This window comes from Syngnathus scovelli, chromosome 2 (genome assembly GCF_024217435.2).
Source record: "Syngnathus scovelli strain Florida chromosome 2, RoL_Ssco_1.2, whole genome shotgun sequence".
NCBI lineage: Eukaryota > Metazoa > Chordata > Actinopteri > Syngnathiformes > Syngnathidae > Syngnathus > Syngnathus scovelli.
Window position 1 is genome coordinate 23768535 of NC_090848.1, and position 25152 is coordinate 23793686.

General features: G+C 45.2%; 1 protein-coding gene across 3 annotated transcripts in view; it reads right to left on the reverse strand.

The window, feature by feature from the left end:
* The window catches only part of LOC125988884 (SRSF protein kinase 3), a 79638-nt gene extending 57602 nt beyond the window's left edge, over nucleotides 1-22036 (reverse strand). The window contains exons 1-4 of one of the 3 annotated variants that reach the window (XM_068648810.1): nucleotides 21675-22036; nucleotides 20074-20170; nucleotides 16676-16823; nucleotides 1479-16533 (exon numbers count right to left, since the gene is read on the reverse strand). In XM_068648810.1, coding sequence (XP_068504911.1) covers nucleotides 13798-16533; nucleotides 16676-16823; nucleotides 20074-20170; nucleotides 21675-21684 — 2991 coding nt within the window. In that variant the 5' untranslated portion in view covers nucleotides 21685-22036 and the 3' untranslated portion in view covers nucleotides 1479-13797. Of the gene's footprint in view, nucleotides 1-1478; nucleotides 17650-20073; nucleotides 20171-21674 lie in introns of those variants that run through there. The other 2 variants (XM_068648809.1, XM_049754622.2) reach the window with 2 other exon arrangements.
* Nucleotides 22037-25152: the final 3116 nt, after the last annotated feature.

Sequence of the window (25152 nt, forward strand, 5' to 3'; positions counted from 1 at the left end):
GTTATTATTATTATTCTTCTATTTTATTCCCGCCACTTTTTTGTCCCGCTTCTTCTTCCACATAATTCATCCGATTCACTCCGTTCCACTTTTGACGTATTCCAAATATTCACGAGATGAGCGCTTCCATTTTTCTCGTTCCGAAAATTTTCCGATTTCGCAAAATTCGCGAATTTACGACAAATTTTTCCCCATTCATTCTCAATGGCAGATTCGACATTTCACATTTACGTCATTCCCCTTTTAAATTCACCTCATTCAGCACATTCAAACCACATTCGGAATGATTCTCGACATTCCCAAAATTCCCAAATTCAAAAATTTCACGTTTTCTCGTTAAAAATTCCGACAAAATTTCACGAAATTTCGTTTTTCACCTCTAATTTCTACATTTTTCGACCGATTCAACCCGTTCCAACTTCCAACTGTTCATCTTTTGCCTACCTATTCCACAACTTCCCACTTACAAAAAAATTCCAAATTTTCAAATTTGAAATTCAACCAAATTCTTCGTAATTTCGTTTTTCTACTCTAACTTCTACATTTTTCAACCGATTCAACCCATTCCAACTTTCAACTGTTCATCTTTTGCCTGCCTATTCCACAACTTCTCACCTACCAAAAATTCCAAAATTTCAAATTTGAAATTCAACCAAATTCTCCAAAATTTCGTTTTTCTACTCTAACTTCTACGTTTTTCAACCGATTCAACCCATTCCAACTTTCAACTGTTCATCTTTTGCCTACCTATTCCACACCTTCCCACTTACCAAAATTTCCAAATTTTCAATTTTGAAATTCAACCAAATTCTACAAAATTTGGTTTTTCTACTCTAATTTCTACATTTTTCAACCGATTCAACCCATTCCAACTTTATTCACTTTGGTCACCTCATCCTTACCATATTCACCACCTTCACCCCCACTTCCACTATGCTTACAAAATTCAACCCTTGACCCCCACTTCCAGTGTGGCGGCCATCTTGGATTGACCCTGAAGTGCTCCCAATGAACCTAGAATGAACCGGAAGTGCCCCAAATCGAACCGGAAGTGACCTTAGGTAAACAGGAAGTGACCTCAGGTAAACCGGAAGTGACCCCAAATCAAACCGGAAGTGACCTTTTTAAACCGGAAGTGACCTTTTTAAACCGGAAGTGACCCCAAATTAACCGGAAGTGACCTCAGCTAGACCGGAAGTGCCTCTAGTCAAACCGGAAGTGACCCAAATAGACCGGAAGTGCCCCAAATCAACCCGGAAGTGAACTTATTTCAAAATTAACTGCCCTAAATAGCTACATTAGGCGCTAACTTTTGCATTTTTTGTCCGATTGAACCCGTTTCAACATTTTAACCCCAAAAGTGAACCTCCTGAAGCTTTTTTTTTACGTTTTGTTCCAAATTTCAAAATATTTTGGCGCAATTGCTTTTTCTTTTGATTCCCATTCATTCTCTATGGGGATTCAACATTTGCTCTCACTTCTACATTTTTTAACCGATTCAACCCGTTCCAACATTCAACTGTTCATCCTTTGCCTGCCTATTCCACAACTTTCCACTTACCAAAATTCTCTACAATTTCGTTTTTCTACTCTTTTTTCCACATTTTTCAACCGATTCAACCCATTCCAACTTTATTCACTTTGTTTACCTTATGCTTACCATATTCACCTCCTTCACCCACACTTCCAGTGTGGCGGCCATCTTGGATTGACCCTGAAGTGCCCCCAATGAACCCAGAATGTACCGGAAGTGCCCCATATCAAGCCGCAAGTGACCTTAGGTAAACAGGAAGTGACCTTAGGTAAACCGGAAGTGACCCCAAATCAAACCGGAAGTGACCTTTTTAAACCGGAAGTGACCTTTTAAAACCGGAAGTGACCCCAAATAAACCGGAAGTGACCTCAGCTGGACCGGAAGTGCCTCTAATCAAACCGGAAGTGACCCAAATCAAACCGGAAGTGACCTTATTTCAACATTAACTGCCCTAAATAGCTACATTAGTCGCTAACTTTTGCATTTTTTGTCCGATTGAACCCGTTTCAACATTTTAACCCCAAAGGTGAACCTCCTGAAGCTGTTTTTTTTCGTTTTGTTCCAAATTTTACAATATTTTGGCGCAATTATTTTTTCTTTTAATTCCCATTAATTCTCTATGGGGATTCAATATTTGCTCTAACTTCTACATTTTTTAACCAATTCAACCCGTTCCAACATTTGACTGTTCATCTTTTGCCTACCTATTCCACAACCTCCCACTTACCAAAAATTCCAAACTTCAAATTTGAAATTCAACCAAATTCTCCAAAATTTAGTATTACACTTCTATTTTCCACATTTCTCAAGAAATTCAACTCATTTCAACATCATTCGGCATCATTCCCAAAGAAGTGATTCAAAGTCTTCGCCTTCACACGCAATTTCTCCAGAAATTGCATTTTCTAGTTATTATTATTATTCTACTTATTCCGCTCACTTTTTTGACGCTTAACTCCTTCCACATACTTCAACCGATTCACTCCGTTCCACTTTTCACTTATTCCAAATATTCATGACACGGATGCTTACATTTTTTTTGTTCGAAAAATTTTCCGTTTTCACAAAATTCACGATTTTGTGGCATTTTTTTCCCCATTCATTCTTAATGGCAGATTCAACATTTCACATTTTTGTTGTTCCAGTTTGAAATTCACTTATTTCAACACATTCAAATCACATTGGGGACATTCCCAAACTTGCCAAATTCAAAAATTTCACGTTTTCACTTTTAAAATTTGCACAAAATTTTGCAAAATTTCACAAAATTTAGTTTTTCACTTCTAGTTTCTACATTTTTCCACCGATTCAACTCGTTCCAACTTTCAACTGTTCATCTTTTGCCTACCTATTCCACACCTTCCCACTTAGCAAAATTTCCAAATTTTCAATTTTGAAATTCACACCAAATTTTCCCAAAATTTAGTTTTTTCCTTCTAATTTCTACATTTTTAAACCGATTCAACCCATTCCAACTTTATTCACTTTGTTCACCTTATGCTTACCATATTCACCCCCTTCACCCCCACTTCCACAATTCAACCCTTGACCCCCACTTCCAGAGTGGCGGCCATCTTGGATTGACCCTGAAGTGCCCCAATGAACCCGGAATGAACTGGAAGTGCCCCAAATCAAACCGGAATTGACCCCAAATGAACCGGAAGTGACCTCAGGTAAACCGGAAGTGACCCCAAATCAAACCGGAAGTGACCCCAAATCAAACCGGAAGTGACCTTTTTAAACCAGAAGTGACCCCAAATAAACCGGAAGTGACCTCAGCTAGACCGGAAGTGCCTCTAATCAAACCGGAAGTGACCTAAATAGACCGGAAGTGCCTCTAATCAAACCGGAAGTGACCTAAATAGACCGGAAGTGACCCAAATCAAACCGGAAGTGACCCCAAATGAACCGGAAGTGACCTAAGGTAAACCGGAAGTGACCCCAAATCAAACCGGAAGTGACCTTTTTAAACCGGAAGTGACCTTTTTAAACCGGAAGTGACCACAAATAAACCGAAAGTGACCTCAGCTAGACCGGAAGTGCCTCTAATCAAACCGGAAGTGACCCAAATCAAACCGGAAATGACCATATTTCAACATTAAGTGCCCTAATTACCTACATTTGCGCTAACTTTTGCAAATTTTGCCCGATTAAACCCATTTCAACATTTTAACCCCAAAAGTGAACCTCCTGAAGCCGTTTCTTTCCTTTTGTTCCAAATTTCAGAAACTTTTGGTGCAATTTTTTTTTCTTTTAATTCCCATTCATTCTCTATTAGGATTCAAGATTTGCTCTAACTTCTACATGTTTTAACCGATTCAACTCGTTCCAACTTTCAACTGTTCCTCTTTTGCCTTCCTATTCCACAACTTCCCACTTACCAAAAATTCTCTACAATTTTGTTTTTCTACTCTAATTTCTACATTTTCAACTTATTCAACCCATTCCACCTTTCAACTGTTCATCATTTTCCTACCTATTCCACAACTTCCCACTTACCCAAAATTCCAAATTTTCAATTTTGAAATTCACACCCAATTTTCCCAAATTTCCTTTTTCCCTTGTAATTTCTACATTTTCAACCGATTCAACTCTTTTCAACATCATTCTGCAACATTCCCCAAGTATTTATTCAACCTCTTCACCTTCACACGCAATTTCTTCAGGAATTGCAAATTCTAGTTATTATTATTCTACTTATTCCGCTCACTTTTTTGACGCTTAACTCCTTCCACATACTTCAACCGATTCACTCCATTCCACTTTTCACTTATTCCAAATATTCATGACACGGCTGCTTACATTTTTTTTGTTCGAAAAATTTTCCGTTTTCACAAAATTCACGATTTTGTGGCATTTTTTTCCCCATTCATTCTTAATGGCAGATTCAACATTTCACATTTTTGTTGTTCCAGTTTGAAATTCACTTAATTCAACACATTCAAATCACATTAGGGACATTCCCAAACTTGCCAAATTCAAAAATTTCACGTTTTCACTTTTAAAATTTGCACAAAATTTTGCAAAATTTCACAAAATTTAGTTTTTCACTTCTAATTTCTACATTTTTCCACCGATTCAACTCGTTCCAACTTTCAACTGTTCATCTTTTGCCTACCTATTCCACACCTTCCCACTTACCAAAATTTCCAAATTTTCAATTTTGAAATTCACACCAAATTTTCCAAAAATTTAGTTTTTCCCTTCTAATTTCTACATTTTTCAACCGATTCAACCCATTCCAACTTTATTCACTTTGTTCACCTTATGCTTACCATATTCACCAACCTTCACCCCCACTTCCACAATTCAACCCTTGACCCCCACTTCCAGAGTGGCGGCCATCTTGGATTGACCCTGAAGTGCCCCAATGAACTCGGAATGAACCGGAAGTGCCCCAAATCAAACCGGAATTGACCCAAAATGAACCGGAAGTGACCTCAGGTAAACCGGAAGTGACCCCAAATCAAACCGGAAGTGACCTTTTTAAACCGGAAGTGACCCCAAATAAACCGGAAGTGACCTCAGGTAGACCGGAAGTGCCTCTAATCAAACCGGAAGTGACCCAAATAGACCGGAAGTGACCATATTTCAACATTAGGTGCCTTAAATACCTACATTTGGGCTAACTTTTACAAAGTTTGGCCGATTAAACCCGTTTCAACATTTTAACCCCAAAAGTGAACCTCCTGAAGCCGTTTTTTTCCTTTTGTTCCAAATTTCCAAAAATCTTGGCGCAATTTTTTTCTTTTAATTCCCATTCATTCTCTATTAGGATTCAAGATTTGCTCAAACTTCTACATTTTTTAACCAATTCAACTCGTTCCAACTTTCAACTGTTCATCTTTTGCCTTCCTATTCCACAACTTCCCACTTACCAAAAATTCTCTGCAATTTTGTTTTTCTACTGTAATTTATACATTTTTGAACCGATTCAACCCATTCCAACTTTATTCACTTTGTTCACCTTATGCTTACCATATTCACCCCCTTGACCCCCACTTCCAGTGTGGCGGCCATCTTGGATTGACCTTGAAGTGCCCCCAATGAACCCAGAATGAACCAGAAGTATCTCAAATCAAACCGGAAGTGACCTTAGGTAAACCAGAAGTGACCTTAGGTAAACCGGAAGTGACCCAAAATCAAACCGGAAGTGACCCCAAATCAAACCGGAAGTGACCTTTTTAAACAGGAAGTGACCTTTTTAAACCGGAAGTGACCCTATATAAACCGGAAGTGACCTCAGCTAGACCGGAAGTGCCTCTTTTCAAACCGGAAGTGACCCAAATAGACCGGAAGTGACCCATTTCTACCCGGAAGTGACCTTATTTCAACATTAACTGCCCTAAGTTAGTCGCTAACTTTTGCATTTTTTGTCCGATTGAACCCGTTTCAACATTTAAACCCCAAAAGTGAACCTCCTGAAGCTATTTTTTTTTCGTTTTGTTCCAAATTTCAAAATATTTTGGCGCAATTGCTTTTTCTTTTAATTCCCATTCATTCTCTATGGAAATTCAACATTTGCTCTCACTTCTACATTTTTTAACCGATTCAACCCATCCCAACATTCAACTGTTCATCTTTTGCCTACCTATTCCACAACCTCCCACTTACCAAAATTTCTAAACTTCAAATTTGAAATTCAACCAAATTCTCCAAAATTTAGTATTACACTACTATTTTCCACATTTCTCAAGAAATTCAACTCATTTCAACATCATTCGGCATCATTCCCCAAGAAGTGATTCAAAGTCTTCGCCTTCACACTCAATTTCTCCAGAAATTGCATTTTCTAGTTATTAAATAATATACACTGTGTTAGGTCTTGGTTCAATAGGCTATTGTTCATTTCAATATTTTCTAATAAACATTTAACTAGTCCAGCCCTCGGCTTGTAGCAAATTTGGGGGTTTTTTGGCCCTCGATGTATTTGACTTCTGCTGTAGATGCTGCGGCCTTCTTTTTGGCCCTCGGGGGTCACTCAAAGACCAATATTTTGCAAATGAAGGTTTTGGGACGGAATGTTAGGTACAAGGTCGACGAGATACGAAGGCTGTTAGGGTTGACAAATTATTTTGATTGTATGATTATGCTGGAATGTTGACTAAAATCATTTACTTTGTTAAAACCTTCCACTGTTCCGTGGCTCGTTGACACGTTCCACATTCAGTTGTTGAAACTTTCCAAATGATGTGGAAACATTCTTGCCTGTTGAAAAATCATGCCACGGCCATCGGCCTCATACGGACTTGCGCCAGCTACCTCCTCTTCCTGTTTGCACTGCCCGTTCTCTCTCATGCTGACAATGTGACATCACTGGTATCTGTTTCCACAACCTTGTAAAACAATGCAAAGACCCTTTGCACTGATTAACCAGGTTGCGGAGGTGACCCACAAAACCTGTTCACTCTCACCCCCACCCTGCTTGCTCTCAATAAATATTCTCTTGCAAGAGGCATAAGTGACACTGCTTTCAAGCACCTCTGTACCACACAGGGGTGATGATGGCTTTATCCGCTTGCAAGCGTGGAATGGGCAGCTGTCTCGTGTGTGGTTCTTGCATGGATGGTAAAGAGGGCAAAACTCTATCAAAGGCGCTAAGCCATGCGAAGTTTTATAGGTTGATAAAAGAACGTTGAAGTTCCATATTAAACGGACTGGGAGCCAAGTTGGCTGGTAACGGGGTAATGTGATCAAACTTTCTCGTCCTTGTGAGCAGTCTTGCCGCAGCATTTTATACCAACTGTAGGCTTTTAATGCTAGACTTAAGAAGACCAGAGAACAATACGTTACAGTAATCAAGGTGCAACGTAACAAACACATGTATAATAATTTCCGCATCATAAGTCGAAAGAATCGGACAAATCTTAGAAATACCACGGAGGTGAAATACGCAGTTATGTTCTTAATGTGTTTTTGGAGGAGAGGGTTTGGTCAAATATAACACAAAGATTGGTTACAGTATCACTTTGGGTGATAGTACATTTATTCATAGTTACAGTGGTTTCCTTAAATAGGTGGTTATAACGAGCAGGACCAATTATCAACATCTTGGTTTTATCCAGGTTAAAGCGTAAAAAAGAGGAGGATAATAAGACACATAGCAACAAATAAAGCATTGAGTAAGAAATTCATCCATTCATTTTCTATACCGCTTGTCCCCACGGGGGTCGCGGGCATGCTGGATGTTGGGGGATGAGGAAACATAAGTGCCAGTGAAAAACCCACGCAGACACGGGGAGAACATGCAAGCTCAACACAGGGAGGGCCCGGAGGTGGAATCGTACCCGCACCCTCCTAACTGCGAGGCAGACCAGTGCAACACCGTGCCGCCTGAGTAAAAAATAATTAACAATAATTATAAATAATTGTCCGGTAATAAATAAAGTATCTAAGGTAACTTAGGTATGCCAATCAAGTGACGTCCCATTTTTTGTCACCGTTCCTATCAGCTCCTTCCCCCAGCCGAAGAGTTATACAGTTTGATGGCATGAGGAACAAAGGAGTTCTGCAGTCTGTTGGTCCGACACTTGGAAAGGAGCAGTCTTTGACTGAACGAGCTCCTCTGAGCAATGATGACAGTGTGGAAAAGGTGACTGACATTGTCTATAATGTCCCACAGTTTGTTCAGTTCCTCAACTTGGCCATTGCCCCCAGAAAGCCCAGCTCCTTGACCATCACAGAGCCTGACCCGTTCGGTCAATCTGGAAGCGTCCTTCTTCGATGTGCTGCTTCCCCAGCACACCACGGTGTAGAAGAGGCCACTAGCAACCACAGACTTGAACGTCAGCCGCGCCCGCACTTCAGATCCGTGAGGAGAAGGTGTGTCAGATGTTCTGGAGACAGAAGGTCTGGAAGGCACCAGGCCCAGATGGCGTGTCCCCTTCCTGACTGTAAGTCTGTGCTGAACAGCTGACACCCACCTTTGCACGTATCTTCAACCGTTCCTTGGACCTGTGTGACGTGCCCTCGTGCTTCAAAAGCTCCACCATCGTACAAAGAAGCCCGCCATCACAGGACTGAATGATTACAGACCCGTCGCCCTAACATCTGTGGTCATGAAATCCTTTTAGAGGCTAGTGTTGAACCACCTGAAGGACACAGGCCCTGCAGACCCCCTGCAGTTTGCCTACCGGGCAAACAGGTCAGAGGACGATGCAGTCAACATGTGACTGCACTACATCCTGCGCCACCTAGACACCCCAGGAATGTACGCCAGAATCCTGTTTGTGGACTTCAGTTCACCGTTCAACTTCATCGCTCCCAATATCCTCCACCAGAAGCTCATCGAGCTCACGGTGCCTGCCTCCACCTGTCAGTGGATCACCAGCTTCCTGATCAATAGGAGACAGCATGTGAGGCTGGGGACCATCACATCCGACACCCGGACCACCAGCACTGGCGCCCCCCACGGGTGCTTACTGTCCCCATTGCTCTTCTCTCGCTACACCAACGATTGCTTCTAGGCGGCTCTTCTGTGAAGCTCCTGAAGTATGCGGATGACACCACTCTCATCGGACTGATCCAGGATGGTGACGAGAATGTGTACAGACAGGAAGTGGAGCAGCTGGACATCAGGAGAGACCCTTCGCCACTTCCACCCCTCATCATCCCCAGTAATGCTATTCCCACCACAGACACCTTCAAGTTCCTGGGATCCACAATCTCCCGGGATCTGAAATGGACCGGCCACATAGACTCTGTCCGGAAGAAGCCCCGGCAGAGGTTGTACTTTCTGAGACAGCTCAGGAAGTTCAACCTGCCATAGGAGCTGCTGAAGACCTTCTACACTGCCATCATCAAGTCTATCCTCTGCACCTCTATCACTGTCTGGTTTGGATTGGCCACCAAACAAGACAAGCACAGACTGCAACGGACAGTCAGGTCTGCGGAAATAATAATCTGGACCAACCTCCCATCTATCCAAGACTTGTACCTGTCCAGGACCAGGAAACGTGCAAGTAACATCTCTGCACACACTTCTCACCCAGGTCACAGTCTGTTCAAACTACTCCGGTCCGGACGGCGTTACAGAGCGCTGTACGCCAAAACCAGCAGACACACACTTCTTCCCCAAGGCTGTCGCTCTGATGAACTCACACCACTCATATAGAGTCAGAGACATCACTGTGCAATAACATCACACTTAAATGTTGTTAGTTACCTGAATGTTGTCAGTCACTTAAATGTTGTACAAAGGCTGAGATCAACAACCGCAGTTATATTCCATGTTTGGCATGCACAAACTTGGTCAATAAAGCTGATTCTGATACTGATCAAAAGCTTGTTGCAGATGTTGAACTACATCTAACTTGGACTGAAGAACTACATCCTGGTCTGCATCTTCCTGTGCAGGTGGCTAGTGTGTGCCCAGTTTACCATCCAGCCACACCCCAAGACACGTATACAAGTCCACTGCCTCTACCCCACTACCCTCCAGTAGTACTGGCCTAGCCTTTGATTCAGACTTTCCAAAGTCTATGACCAGCTCCTTTGTCTTGTAGAAGTTGAGCTCCAGATGGTTGGTGCAGCATCCGGCGATAAAGGCCCCCACCAGACTCCTGTACTCCTCATTGTCATCCTTCATACACCCCACAATGGCTGTTTCATCTGCATACAGCTCAGAATCGTCTAAGGTGTACAGGGTGAAGAGAACAGGGTCTAGCACTGTCTTCTGGGTGATGTTTCAGCCTGATGTACTGCGGCCTGCCTGTCAAAGATTCATGCAATGAATGGAGCAGGGCAACCTTGTGCAGCTTGGATCAGAGTTTATTGAAGGGAAGGGGGTAGTGGATAACAGAGACACAGGTGGGACAGAGGCTCACGATCAGCGGGCAGGAAACAGAAGTCCACTCAGACCAGGAACAGAGACAGGTAGTGGGCACTAACCGTGAGCCTACACACGAGACCGGTGGGAGTGCAAGAGCGGAACAGGAACAGCAGGGGCAAACAAAGACTGGAATTTACAGTAGACATCGACAAGGAGAAACACGCGGGCAGGGTTTAAATACAAATGTTAACAAGAGGGAGCAGGTGACATTCGTTACAGTGATTACGGAGGCGTGGCTGAGGGAAAGTTGCCAGCTGGGTAGCATGTGGCACGAGAACTGTAACCCTTTCCCTGGTAACAAGTTACTTTTATTCAGTAATTGAGTTAATAAATCTTACTTTTTTGAATAAGTGAGTTCCCAACACTATAATTTAAAGGCTATTAATAATTTGTGATATAGCCTACCTTTTACGTTTTTTAGCTTTCTTTTTAGGTAAGTTTTCTGCCTTCCCTTGTGCTTGCTTTGCTTATATGCTACAATTTATAATTCTGTCTGAACTCAACAAACATGAGATATCATTTTAAGATTATAAGATTGTGCAGTGCAAAAAGACTCTTACAAGTTCAGTTATTAGGTCTACTTATTTCCCTTGGGTTAACGTTGGGCCGTAATTAGCTAATGGAATGTCTAAGCTAGTTTCATAGACGATCATTTGCCATTTGCTCGTGCAACTATATTTCATGATAACTGTATTTTGTGTCATAACTGAAAGTGTGCCAAGCATAGAATTTGGGGGATACCAGGAGCTATTCATTCTTTTCTTGAAAGACAACTTAATGTCCTTTATGACCAGCTCAGTGGCCTTGTGGTATGAGTGTCCCCCCTGAGACTGGGAGGTCGTGGGTTTGATCCCTGGCCGAGTCATACCGAAAGACTATAAAATGGAACCCGATGCCTCCCTGTTTGACACTCAGCATTAAGGGTTGGATTGGGAATGTTGTGAGGAGCTGCGCCCCACAGTCATTATTAGCAATGTATAGCTTCTACTATAGAAACTAAAATTAGATTTATTACATTATTATTTATTACTATCATGTATTCAATTACTCCATACATTATTACATTTACAATAATGACATAGCATGTAAAGTCATATACATTTAAATTTATAATTCATGGAGGGCACGCCTATACGTACGAACCGGGGCTTCACAATTTTCTTGTGTCTACTTATGAACCAATTTTCGACTTCCGAATCGACGAACCAGCTATCCCTTTCTTTCAGTGGACGATGAGGCACATATTCATGGTACACCTCCTTAGGGCCCTAGGCAAAAATATGTCAAGGGCCCCCCCCTAACTAAAGTCATCTCCCTGAAGACCAGAGAAACTAAATTTGACTGACTCAAACAAAATTTAATGTGAAAAAAATTGACAATTACTTACTAGTTTTAAATAATCAGTTGCTCCACCTCCTACTCAGTAGCAGCATCTACACAAGTGTCCAAATACGACAGTGTCCAAACGTTTTGCAAGGAGGGCCAGGTTTGATAAAGTGAAGGGGCCCAGGGGCCAATGGTTTTTTTCAGACATTTTTTAAGTACAAAAATTTCATGCAAATACTGTTATAAAACAAATTTCATTGTCCCAATTGTCTTTATTTTTTAAGTGACAAAATAATCAAATATAAGCCACTCAGGCAGATGTGAACAACTCTAAAAACACAAATTCTGCCTTTCATTCATATCTGAAGAGTCAGATAACATTGAAGAAACTGTATGAAATACCTTAAATTTGCATGAGTTTAAAATTATTTTTGCCTCATGAACATTTTAAACAGGACTTATAAGTAATGCAAAGTTGTCGGTTATTATTAAAACGTAAAACAAGTGAATTTTGCTCTTGTCATTTATAATATCTTTCAGAAAGTAATAGTTTTTGTCACGTCTACAGGTTCATAACATCAACAGTATTAACATGGCTAATTCGAACTATTTAATATTATGTAATATTTACTTTTGATTTACTTTTAATTCACAGCCCCGCGTGAAGAATCACTGTTGTCATGTCAGTTCAGCTTGGAGCTGCTTCACTTTATCAGCGCGGTCACTCCCTGTTAGCTTGTCATATGTGTTAGCATGTTTAGTTTGATAGTGTCTCTTTAGGTTGAAATCCATAAACAAGGCAACCGTCTCTTTAGAAATTAGACAAACACAATTGCCTTGATTTTCAGTGAAGAAGTATTGTAATTCCCATTTCTCTTGAATGCGAAGGCCCTCAATGTCAACTTTCCTCGCCATGGCAGAAATGAACGGAGAGGGGTGGTGCTGCCACCTTTTGGTAATAGGAGGAATTAAAGTTTCAAGTTTCATTTATTTTTATTTTTTTATTCAGTTTGACAATGCATGCGGGCCATAAATAATACATCATAAGACCGAAGCTGCGAGCCGTATGAAATCTGATCGGGGACCGTATTTGGCCCGCGAGCTGGACTTTGGAAATGCCTGACTTACAATGTCACTGAATCAGTCGATCAGTGTCACACAATGATCCAACATGAATATACAGCAAAGGTGTTTTTCTTCTTTTGTAATATTATGGTGATGAAGGTGATATAAAATTTGGTCATTTGTTGAGCTTACAATACATACTTCCGGGTCGCGGGCATGCTGAAGCCTATCCCAGCTGTCATCGGGCAGTGGGCGGGGGACACCCTGAACCGGTGGCCAGCCAGTCGCAGGGCACACAGAGACGAACAACCATCCGCACTGGCACTCGCACCTATGGTCAATTTAGAGTGCTCAATCGGCCTGCCAAGGATGTTTTTGGAATGTGGGAGGAAACCGGTGTGCCCGGAGAAAACCCACGCTGGCACAGGGAGAACATGCAAACTCCACACAGAGAGGCTGGGTTATACCAACAAAGATAAATTTACATATATGCTAATCAGAGATGAGCAATACCATGTTCAAAATTAGTTCTGTTAAGGATCGGACAGTACAGCCAAGTGCGTAACGACGGACTTTATTTGAAGGGGATGATGGGAACAGCTGGCGCTGGAGCGGCGATCGGGCTGGAGAGGACAACGATTCTGCGAGGGTTTCGAGTAGTCAAGTGAGTCAATTCCCTCCGGGAATGATGAGCGAAGCAGCATCAAGGGACAGACTGGCACTCGGGTCTGCGCTGGCGGCGCTGATATAGCGCTGTCCATGAACCCGTGGCAGGTGACGGTGATCCCACTGACAGGGGGGCGTGGTCCCGTCGCAGGTGGCACCAGCACGTGACAGAACCCCCCCCACAAGGGACGGCTCCCGACGTCCCCAGGAACCAAAAATAACAAAACAAAAAAAAACTAAAAGGAAGGCACTACCCCGGGTGGCCAGGTGGAGGGGTCAGCACACCGCTGAAACGTCCGACACCTCGCCAGACGCAGGATCGACGGGCGCGGGGGCAGAAGACCCCGGTACCAGTGGGCAAGACCACCCTGGACCCTCACCCCTGGTCCCCCCCGTCCCTCCTCGGGCGCCCGCGCCGAGGACCCGGTTGGTCCGGATGACAGCGATGGAACTCCGTGATGAGCGAACGGTCGAGTATCCAGCGGCTCGGAATCCAGGAGCGGTGCGCGTCGTCATAACCCTCCCAGTCCACGAGGTATTGTAGGCCCCGACCACGCCGCCGCGATCGGAGCAGGGAGCGGACAGCGTAAGCCGGGCCCCCATCGACGAGCTGGGGCGGCGGCGGCGGAACGGGCGCCGGCGCCAACGCGCTTTCATGGATGGGCCGCACACGGGACACGTGGAACGTGGGATGAACCTTCATGGAGTCTGGAAGGAGCAGACGGACTGCGGCCGGGCCAATCACCTTCTGGATAGGGAACGGTCCAACAAAGCGGGGCGCCAGTTTGCGGGATCCCGCTCGCAGCGGCAAATCCCGCGTCGAGAGCCACACACGCTGCCCCACTCTGTACTCCGGAGCCGGCGTCCGGTGCTTGTTCGCCTGGCGGGCGTAGCCTGAAACAGAGCGGAGAAGAGTGGCCCGGCCCCTCGCCCAGGCACGATGACAACGGCGGACACAAGCCTGGGCCGACGGGCACGCCGCACCACGCTCCTGGTGGGCGAACAAGGGTGGCTGGTACCCGAAGACGCAGTGGAAAGGCGAAAGTCCCGTGGCCGAGCTGGGAAGGGAATTGTGAGCGTACTCTACCCAGGGAAGCTGTTGAACCCACCCGCGCTGGTCTCCGGCGGCCATGCATCGGAGAGACCTGCCCAGTTCCTGGTTCAGGCGCTCCGCTTGACCGTTGGACTGAGGGTGAAACCCCGAGGAGAGGCTGGCCGTGGCGCCGAGGAGTCGGCAGAACTCCGTCCAGAAGGTGGAAGCGAATTGAGGCCCTCGGTCTGACACGATGTCTCGTGGGAGACCGTGGTGACGAAACACCTCCCGCACCATGATGGACGCTGTCTGCTTTGCAGATGGGAGCCTAGGCAGAGGGATGAAATGCGTCATCTTGCTAAAACGGTCTACCACCGTGAGGACCACCGTGTTTCCCTCTGAGGGGGGGAGGCCCGTGACGAAGTCGATCGACAGGTGAGACCAGGGACGCTGGGGAACCGGCAAGGGTTGAAGCAGCCCGGCCGGAGGACGAGTAGGCGTCTTGTAGCGGTTACAGATTGAGCAGGCTCTGACGTAGTCGCTGGTGTCCACTTGCCAGGTGGGCCACCAGAAACGCTGTGCCACCACGTACCTCGTGCGTGCAGCGCCGGGATGACAGGCCAGGCGTGAGTCGTGCGCCCATTGCAGCACGGCCGATCGCAGGCCTTCAGGGACGAACAGGCGACCCTCCGGGCAGTTGCTGGGGCCGGGTTGATCGCGTGATGCGGCTTCCACTTGGCGTTCGATCTCCCATGTAAGAGCCGCCACCCGAACCGAGCTCGGGAGGATAGTGGGAGGCGGACCCTGTCCCTCCTCCCCACCAGGAAACAAACGCGACAGGGCGTCCGCCTTCGCGTTACGGGAACCCGGTCTGTAGGAAAGAGAGAACTCAAACCGGTCAAAGAACAGAGCCCACCGTGCCTGTCTCGCGTTCAGTCTCTTGGCCGATCTCAGATACTCCAAGTTGCGGTGGTCGGTCCAGACAATGAACGGAGTGGTGGCGCCCTCCAGCCAATGTCGCCACTCCTCCAAAGCCAACTTGACGGCGAGGAGCTCCCGATTACCGATGTCATAGTTCCGTTCTGAGGCTGACAAACGGCGAGAAAAGAAGGCGCACGGATGGAGACGATCGTCTTGGCGGCTGCGTTGAGACAACACCGCCCCGACACCCACGTTCGAGGCGTCCACTTCGACCACGAACTGTCTGTCGGGATCGGGAACTCTGAGGATGGGAGCGGATGTGAACCTCCTCTTAAGCTCCTGAAATGCTTGTTCTGCCCGTTCTGTCCATTTGTATGGAGAGGCGGGGCTGGTAAGGGCGGTGAGTGGCGCGGCCGCCGTGCTGTATCCACGGATAAAACGGCGATAAAAGTTCGCGAAACCTAAGAATTGTTGCAGCCGCTTGCGTGTCTCGGGAACAGGCCATGACGTGACCGCCTCCACCTTCCCAGGGTCCATTTCGATGGATCCCTCACGCACCACGTAGCCGAGGAATTTGACAGAGGAGGTGTGGAACTCGCACTTCTCTGCCTTCACGTAGAGCGAATTCTCTAGGAGGCGTCGCAGCACCGCCCGAACATGCTTGATGTGTTCAGGAAGCGAGCGGGAGAAGATGAGGATGTCGTCCAAATAAACGAACACAAATTTGTCCAGCATGTCTCGTAACACGTCGTTTATCAGTGACTGGAAAACTGCTGGGGCGTTGGTGAGCCCAAACGGAACCACCAAGTACTCGTAGTGTCCGCTCGGGGTGTTGAAAGCCGTCTTCCACTCGTCTCCCTCCCGGATGCGGATCAGGTGGTAGGCGTTGCGAAGATCCAGCTTGGTGAAGATGGTGGCACCCTGAAGGCTCTCAAAGGCGGAAGAAAGAAGAGGCAGAGGGTATCGGTTCTTTACGGTGATTGCGTTTATTCCCCGGTAGTCGATACACGGACGGAGCGTGCCCTCCTTCTTCTTCACGAAGAAAAACCCCGCTCCCGCAGGTGAAGAGGACGGCCGTATGATGCCGGCTGCCAGGGACTCCCGGATGTACTCCTCCATAGCCCGGCGCTCAGGAGCGGACAGGGAGTAGACGCGCCCCTTGGGAGGGAAGGTGCCGGGCAACAGGTCGATGGCGCAATCGTAGGACCGGTGTGGAGGAAGAGAAGCGGCCCTGGCTTTACTAAAAACCTCCTTGAGTTCGTGATAAACTGCTGGGACATTGGAGATGTCGGGACTGTACCTGGGCGGGGCTCTGCCGAGTGGGCTGGTGGCCGCCTTCAGGCACACTCGATGGCAGCGTTCGCTCCACTGCCGTACAACCCCCACCTCCCAGTCCAGCACCGGGTTGTGCTGCCGCAACCAAGGGTGCCCCAGGATGAGCTGCTGTCCTGGGAGGGAAAGAAGAAAAAACTGGATGGTCTCGTGGTGATTGCCGGAGAGCAGTACCTTAACCGGTTCTGTCACGAACGCCACCTCGCCAATCAGGCGGCCATCAATGGCACGCGCGGGAATGGGCGGGCTCAGAGGGAGGAAGCCGACACCCCACCGACGCGCCAGGCTAATGTCCATGATGTTCCCCTCCGCGCCGGAATCCACCAAGGCTGCCACGTTCTGGTCGCCCCCCGCAAGCTGGACACGTGCCTGCAGCGTGAGCGTGCTGGGACTGGGAGAGCCGGTGCTGGTCGAGCTCACGCGGATCCCCCGACGCCGCGTGAGCTCCGGCCTTTTAGCGGGCACCCCGCCACCCGATGGCCCCCCTCCCCACAGTAAAAACACAAGCCCAGCGAGAGGCGTCGACGGTGCTCCTCCGAGGAGACCCGAGCCCCTCCCAGATCCATGGGCTCGGCGGGTGGAGTGGTGGGCGGGTCCCCAGCAGACGGAGGAATGTGGCCAGTCTGTACTGTTAAGGATCGGACAGTACAGCCAAGTGCGTAACGACGGACTTTATTTGAAGGGGATGATGGGAACAGCTGGCGCTGGAGCGGCGATCGGGCTGGAGAGGACAACGATTCTGCGAGGGTTTCGAGTAGTCAAGTGAGTCAATTCTCTCCGGGAATGATGAGCGAAGCAGCATCAAGGGACAGACTGGCACTCGGGTCTGCGCTGGCGGCGCTGATATAGCGCTGTCCATGAACCCGTGGCAGGTGACGGTGATCCCACTGACAGGGGGGCGTGGTCCCGTCGCAGGTGGCACCAGCACGTGACAAGTTAATCCTGTTTTAAAATTAAGCAGAGCTCTGTTTATTGTATTTATTTATTTTTTATCTTTGCACTGATCGGTTGGCACTTTTTAAATTTCATTGTAAATGTGTGACAATGACAATAAAGATCTATTCTATTCTGAACCACCTAAAATTAATCTCAGTTCCATAAAACTTATTTAAATTTTGTCACGGAAGGAACAGGCAGAAACAAGGAACAAGCTGGTACTGTCTGCCACACGGCAACGGCTTCCTCCTTTCAGTCAATGCGTGTGCGATCCTGCAGCAAGGGGATGTTCACATGGGTATAATTTGGAAAACCACTGGCCATACACCGTCGCAAGCTCTACAATCTGCGTACCTTCGCCTTTATGATTTCCAGTTTCATATTTATAGTCTTGGGAGACATACTGTTTTGACACTGCTAACGTGCCGAGCAGGGGCGGATCTAAGATTCTAGGACATCAGGGGCTTAGCCCAGATGCCGATTTATGTTTTCTGTCTATTTTGCTGCCTCGCACATAAAACAATTTTTTTTTGTACTTCAATTTACCACCAGTTCAAAGCATAGAAAGGCACAGAGAACCATCTTGTATCAGTGGCGGCGCACCCAATACACGCACTATAAGTATTAGGCCTCGTGCGACACGCATGACGTCATTATTGATTCTGTCGTGTGTTGTAGACTAGTAGCCCTGTATGGGTTGCAGCAGTGTGTTGTAGACTCGTAGCCGCAAAGATGTTGCAACATTTTAAATCAGGGAATGAAAAAAGAAAGGTGTTTATGACAATGAACAAAGACAACAGCAGTCAGGTAAGCAAGGCAACGTAACCCCTTTCCTTAGATGGATAGGCTGCCCATTGCCTTTGTTCTGTGGTTAATTTCGTATGGAACATGAGGGAAAATCTTGCACAATGCCGAGTTAAAACATGTCCAGGTCTTCGATACAGTCAGTACGCAAATGCGTTGTAAACTAGGGTTCATTGTTAATGTTTTACAGCTGACTAGTGTTTTGTTTAGCCTGTGCAACATAAGTCTGTGCAATTGAATCAACAGGGGAGAAAGTGTGAGAGAGGAAAGGGTGTTTTGTTGTCAACGTTTTACTCTTGTTTCGAAAGTTATAGTGGTTGAGAACCATCAGCTGACTAGCCATTCGTTTAGCCCAGGGGTGGGCAAACTTTTTGACTTGCGGGCCGAATTGGGTTCTAAATTTTGACCGGGGGGCCGAACCAGGAGCAGATGGATGTAGTGTTTGTGTGAAGTAATATAAATGACATGTAAAGGTCATTGCATAAAAGGTTTTTACTTTTAGTAGATACTAAAGCATGTGTCACGTCTCGTCCCCAACTGCTCCACTATGTGTCTGTTGTCTTGGTTTCTGTCTGTGTTCTCGCCCCTCCCCTCCTGTGTGCCCATGATCAGTGTGATTGTTCCCACCTGCCTCTCGTTACCTGTCGTGTATAAAAGTCCTGTCTGCCCCTCACTCCCTGTCGGATCATTGGTTGCTGTCGTTCGGGGTTGTCGTACTGTCTTGATGCCGTCATGTCCTGCTGTCTTCTTGTTTCACATCCCGGTCAGTCAGTCAAGTTATTGTTTGTTAAGTCATGTCATCTGAAAGCTCAGCGCGCGAATTACGAGAATACTGACGTCACAGCCTACGCTCGAAATTCGGCACTGATAGATGAAATAGAGCGAGGAGTGTGCCGCGTCCGTACTACTGAGTACGCGCACGCACTTGTGAGTGTGCACCGTGCTTTCTGACACGGCTCCCGGGAGTAAATGCGCGGGCGGGCGCTTCCCCATCTACTGGGGAAACATAGTAATTGCAGGGAAAATGACCCCCCAAAAAATTAATAATACAATTTATTCAGGGTTGGCGGGCCGGAGTAAACGGCCCCGTGGACCGGATGTGGCCCGCGGGTCGTAGTTTGCCCATATCTGGGTTAGCCAATGAAACGTCAGTGCAAACGAAACAACGGAGGAGGGAGTGTGAGAGAGAGGAAGGGGTAGTGTGTGTGTGTGTGTGTGTGTGTGTGTGTGTGTGTGTGTGTGTGTGTGTCTGTGTGTGTGTGTGTGTGTGCGTGTTGCGCGTGCGTGTGTGTGTGTGTGTGTGTGTGTGTGTGTGTGTGTGTGTGTGTGTGTGTGTGTGTGTGTGTGTGTGTGTGTGTGTGTGTGTGTGTGTGCGTGCGTGCGTGCGTGCGTGTGTGTGTGTGTGTGTGCTTCTATTAATGGCTGTCCTGTCAAATAATCCTCTCTGAAATAAACTGGACCCCAGCTAGCATAGGCTAGAAGAAGGGAGACTGGAGTCTGGACAACCTGACTAAGTTTAGCGCAGTTCATGTCCATGCAGTGGTGAGCTGTGCATATCACATGTGCAATGAGTGCAGGGAGCACGCATCCATCTATAAATTAAGAGTCCACATGCATCAGTCTCACCAGGTCTCCTCAGTGCGGACCCTGCGGTACTTTTTGCCTCGCCGCCTGTGCTTCTTGTTTACGCAGACAGGGGTTTCACGCCCAATCCCGGCTGATGCTGACAGACAGAAAAACAACAACATATGTTGTCATCAAAAAGCCATGAACACATGTCTTCAACACACCATATTATGAGTTATTCAAATAACTATAGCAAAACAAAAACATGCTAACAAGTTTATTGAACCATCCGCGTAACTCCAAATCATTAAATCCAACAAAATCTTCATCCTCTGTATCACTTATAAATGACTCTGCTAACCGTGGAAGTACAAGATGCACTGCTTTGTCTTCTACGTGGCTTATCAGACTCATCCTCAGATGCAATTCCAATTATTCCACAGGCCCAGGGCGCTCTCATGCGGTTAAGTGTGAAAAGAACATTTGTAGTGATATGCTAATGTATTGATAATTTCACATATAAGTCGCTCCTGACTATAAGTTGCACCCCCAGCCAAACTATGAAAAAAAATGGGACTTATAGTCCGGAAAATACCATGTACTATATACCTATAAATATTGTGTTTGTGGAGTATGGGTTGAACAGCAAAATTCACCAATTTCTTATCCAACTCAGGGGACAGCCATTTTGCCACTTGCTGTTGACTGAAAATGACATTGTAGTTGTCAATTGTAGGGCACACATGAACAAACAATCACACTCACAGTCGCATCCACCATGTCGCCCTGGATTTATTACTATTACCATTATTATCATTATGTACGCCTCTATTACACAGTTACGAGCCCCCCCCTTCCTCCCCCCCCCCCACGAATGGTACTCTTCTAAAGATAATAAATAAGATTACAAAACGCAAAATTAAGAAAAGATTGCGAGCTGCTGGCTGTACGAAGGGGTGTGCTCTGCCCCACAGCAGTGGACGAGTACTTCTTTATTTATTTGTTGAAAAATGGCTTCCTTTAATTAGAATCCCATGGTGGATTTGTGTGAGTTTAAACTCTTTGTTTTTGTTCTGAAAACCAAAAGTTGGTGGCCTCAACTTTGTTGCTTCTTTGTTATCTTCTTCTTCGTCGTCATCTTCTTTGTTGTCATCTACTTCGTTGTGTCATCATCTACTCTGTTTATAAGAACACGAAGATGAATCAGCTGGAAGTAGCCATGGCAACTTACTTTGAAGAATAACACCAATAAGGAACACCATAAACTACTAGGATTGAACCTTTGGCTAAAGATGTCAGATTACAGTTCAGCTAAAATAAAAACAATAGCATAGTTATTTGGTGATGTTTCACCATCCTTATGCTGCAGTCGGCGACTAAACGCTCCCCTCCCCCGAATTGAAAATGTTCACTCTTTACTACACTGATAGCCCCCCCAAAAAATCAGCTAAACAGCAACGCCGTGAAAGGTGAACCGCAATATACCAAGGGAACACTGTACAAGTGGAAGTGACATCAATGAGTGTCAAATGAACGTATACTATTTTTGTGGTCGTGCAGCTCTTAAGCACTTAGCATGTTGACCTGCTCATGACCACATTAAATGCACGAGTGAATGAACATTAACTTCTGTAACCAGCACCCAATCCAATATACTTTACCTATGAGCATTGTGAATCCCAAGCAGGGCTGACAGTTATCCTCTACCTTTGTAAGCTCAACAGACTTGAGAGACAGTCCGACTTCTCTGGTGGTTCCTAGTGGCACCGGGTAAGAACTGGGTCAGGGTCTGAGCTGTTGAGTGGGGTGCACTGTCGGAGCAGCTGACGCTCTATTCTCAGCCTGTCAGACCTTCCCCTCTTTAACTCACGGCATGCCGTGGTGAACAGAGCATCTTTCCACAGTGGTTTGCTTGTTCCATAACATCTTGGGTTATTCTTGGTGGGCTGCTCTTGAAGAGATTGATCACAGCTGAGAACAGCTGCTGACACCAAACACTTTGGCACACATGCACACATGAGCACTGGCCATGGAGCGAGAGAGAGAGAGAAAGAGAGAGAGAGAGAGAGAGAGAGAGAGAGAGAGAGAGAGAGAGAGAGAGAGAGAGAGAGAGAGAGAGAGAGAGAGAGAGAGAATAATAAGTAGACAGGAAATACATGCACGTTAGTGTAATTTGACCTCAAAACAGTTTAGCCTTTATACTTCATCTTTATTGATGGACTCCGGGTCCAAGTAAAACAAGACAAAATAAAAACCACAAGTTTGAGACAACAGACAGCACTCAAAAAGCCCAACACACAGGAATGGGCATGCTAAAGTGCAATTCTTAGTTTAAAAAGCATGCAATTATGTAGCCAATATTTTCAGAACATTCAAGTATGACCCATGAGTTGGGTGTAAACTGTAAGTCAGGGGTTCTGTGCATGGAGGTTGCTGATCACTGTCCAATTTTCTTAATAATATCCAAGAAACACATTGAGCTAACATCAAAATCTTCTAAATATGAGAACAGTTAATGTAACAAACACAGCTAAATTTAAGTCAGTGATCAGCAACCATCCATGGACCGATATCCTTCATTCTGTAGACCCACAAGAATCTTACACTCTGTTTTCACACTGTATCTCTCAAGCTTATGACCTGTGTTTTCCCCTTAGACTGGTGTCTTCCAAACCTCATTAACCCATTCAAACCATGGATAACGTCAGCCATCATCAAATCTGTAAATACTAAACATAGATTGTACAAAAAACATCTTTCCAACACCATTTAATCATGCTCAATTGAAAAACTATAGAAACAAATCAAATCATATTATTAGAGGAGCTAAAAAACATTATTACAACAAAGAGCTTTCTAAACATAAAAATGACATGACTATGTTGTGGAAAACAATTAACTGTATCCTCAACAAAAACAAAACATGCAAGAAACTATCTAAAGAATTCAAGGCTAAAGGAGGGTTCATTTCTGACCCTCAGGAAATTGCAAACAATTTCAATGTTTTTTTCTCAGAAGTTGGTCCTACTCTGGCCTCAAAGATTTCACTTAGTAACCATAATCCCCTCAAATTCATGAATTCTCCTATCCTAGATCATATGAATTTATTTATTAATAGAGAACACTTTTTGTCCGTTCGCCAAGGGGCACCGAAATGGGTGATAATATGTATATTTTCCTTATGTAGTATGCCGGTGGTTCTCAAACCTTTTTCAGTGATGTACCCACTCTGAAATATTTTTTCAGCCATTTACCCCCTGACCAGCGCAAAACATTTATGGTCGAAAAGAAAGAGGTACAGGATTGTGCCATCAGTGTTATGTACCTGACAGACACATTTATGTTTCAAACAATGCATATAGAAACAAAAAAGATAAACAGTAAACAGTGACCACCAAGAAGGCATAAACCCTTTCAAAACTCAAATACTGTATGCAGAACACTGCTAATTTATATTAATCTTTCTTGTAATAATTTCTTGCAAGGAAATAAAAATATACATAACTAAAAATGTGTTCACAAAAATAAATTAACTTAATTATAAATAAATAATATCTTGTTTACAAACTAAATTGATAACTTAATAATAAATAAAGATTTGCTCATAAAAAATATCAACTTGACCTCTTTTGGGATAAAAAATAAACTTGTTTTCTCTTAAAATTGAATTGTTGCATTGAACATTTGATTTTTATTTGACAAGCATTGAACAGTCTTGAAGCTTGAATGAGTCTTTTGCACTCATACTACATTTTAGTGAGAAACATGGGCTTGTACCTCACTTTGTTATCCTTGGTGGCAGGGAGGCAAATGCTGTGATCAAGTTCTTCTCCAGGCTCAGTCAGTTTCTTTGCTTTGTTTTGACCACAGTCATTGCAGAGAAGGAGGTCTCATAAATATGTGGAGGCAAAGGGCAGCAGCTGCCCCAAAGCTTTCTGTCCCAGCTCAGGGTGCTCCTGCCTCACACACACCCAAAACTATGTGAGAGTGGATGCGCCAAACTTCATCTGCAGGCCACGGTCAGATGCCACTTCCATCAGTTTTTCCTGGTGAGTGACAGGAAGCTTGCTTCTCTTTGCTTCAGACAAGAGAATGGGTTTCTCACCCAATCCAGCTGTGCAGATTTCTCCTCCATGTCAGCAAAGTAGCAATGAAAGCCCTTTATCAAGTTAGCCAAATGTCCCACTGTTAGAGATTTGCAAGTCCTTTTAGACACCTGCAGGTGGAGAGTTCACTCGCTCAAGGAATAAAATCTGAAAGTCTCCTTCCTGCAAGGGCATATTTATTAGGAGGAACAGAGTGGGGGTGAGAGTGGACAAGATCAGAGCAGGGTGTGTTTTACGATGTTGTGGGAAACAGAACAACTTTGATTGCTTCCTCTGCAGCTGGTCAATCAAGCAGAGGAAGCAACCACTTAATTTTACTGCTTTGTGAGAGCAAGACAAGATTGGTTAATCATTATAGTCTACATTCCAACATAATCCTACGATAAAGATAACCTGGAAAACCCTAATATCTCCCTCCTGTTTTATCAAATGATTATGTCACCCCAAACAACAAAGACAAGTAAGAAAAAACATATATATATGTATAATGAAGAAAGAAGAATAGTAAAAATAAAAACAACAAACAATGATAGCAACGCTTTCCAGTGAAGAGGCATTACCTTACCACCCCAGATCAAACTTATTGTGTAAGCGAAAAACCTGCTGGCCAGATGTTATTAGCAGGAAAATTCTTACACGGCCCCTCTGCCTTAGGCGGCCAGAATGCTATCAATAAAAAACAAAAAGAAAAACACAGAAACAGTACATCATTGTATCCATCACTTGCGAAGCATTTTCGATGGTCAAATCATCAAGTTTCTGTAAAACATGCTCAACAGAACAGCATCTACGCAATCATCATCATCAGTTTAAAGTCCGTTTTCCAGGCGCCGCTGGGTTGGACTGGGTTCTTGACATGGCTTTCTTCCACCGGGAACGGTCCATGGCCATCTCGTGGTTGATGCCGAGTGCCTTCATGTCGGCTGACACGGTCGTCTGCCAGGTCTTTTTAGGTCGGCCACTGGGTCTTGTTCCCTCTACGTTATACGACATAACTTTCTTCACCCAGTCGTTCTCGTCCTTCCTCACTACA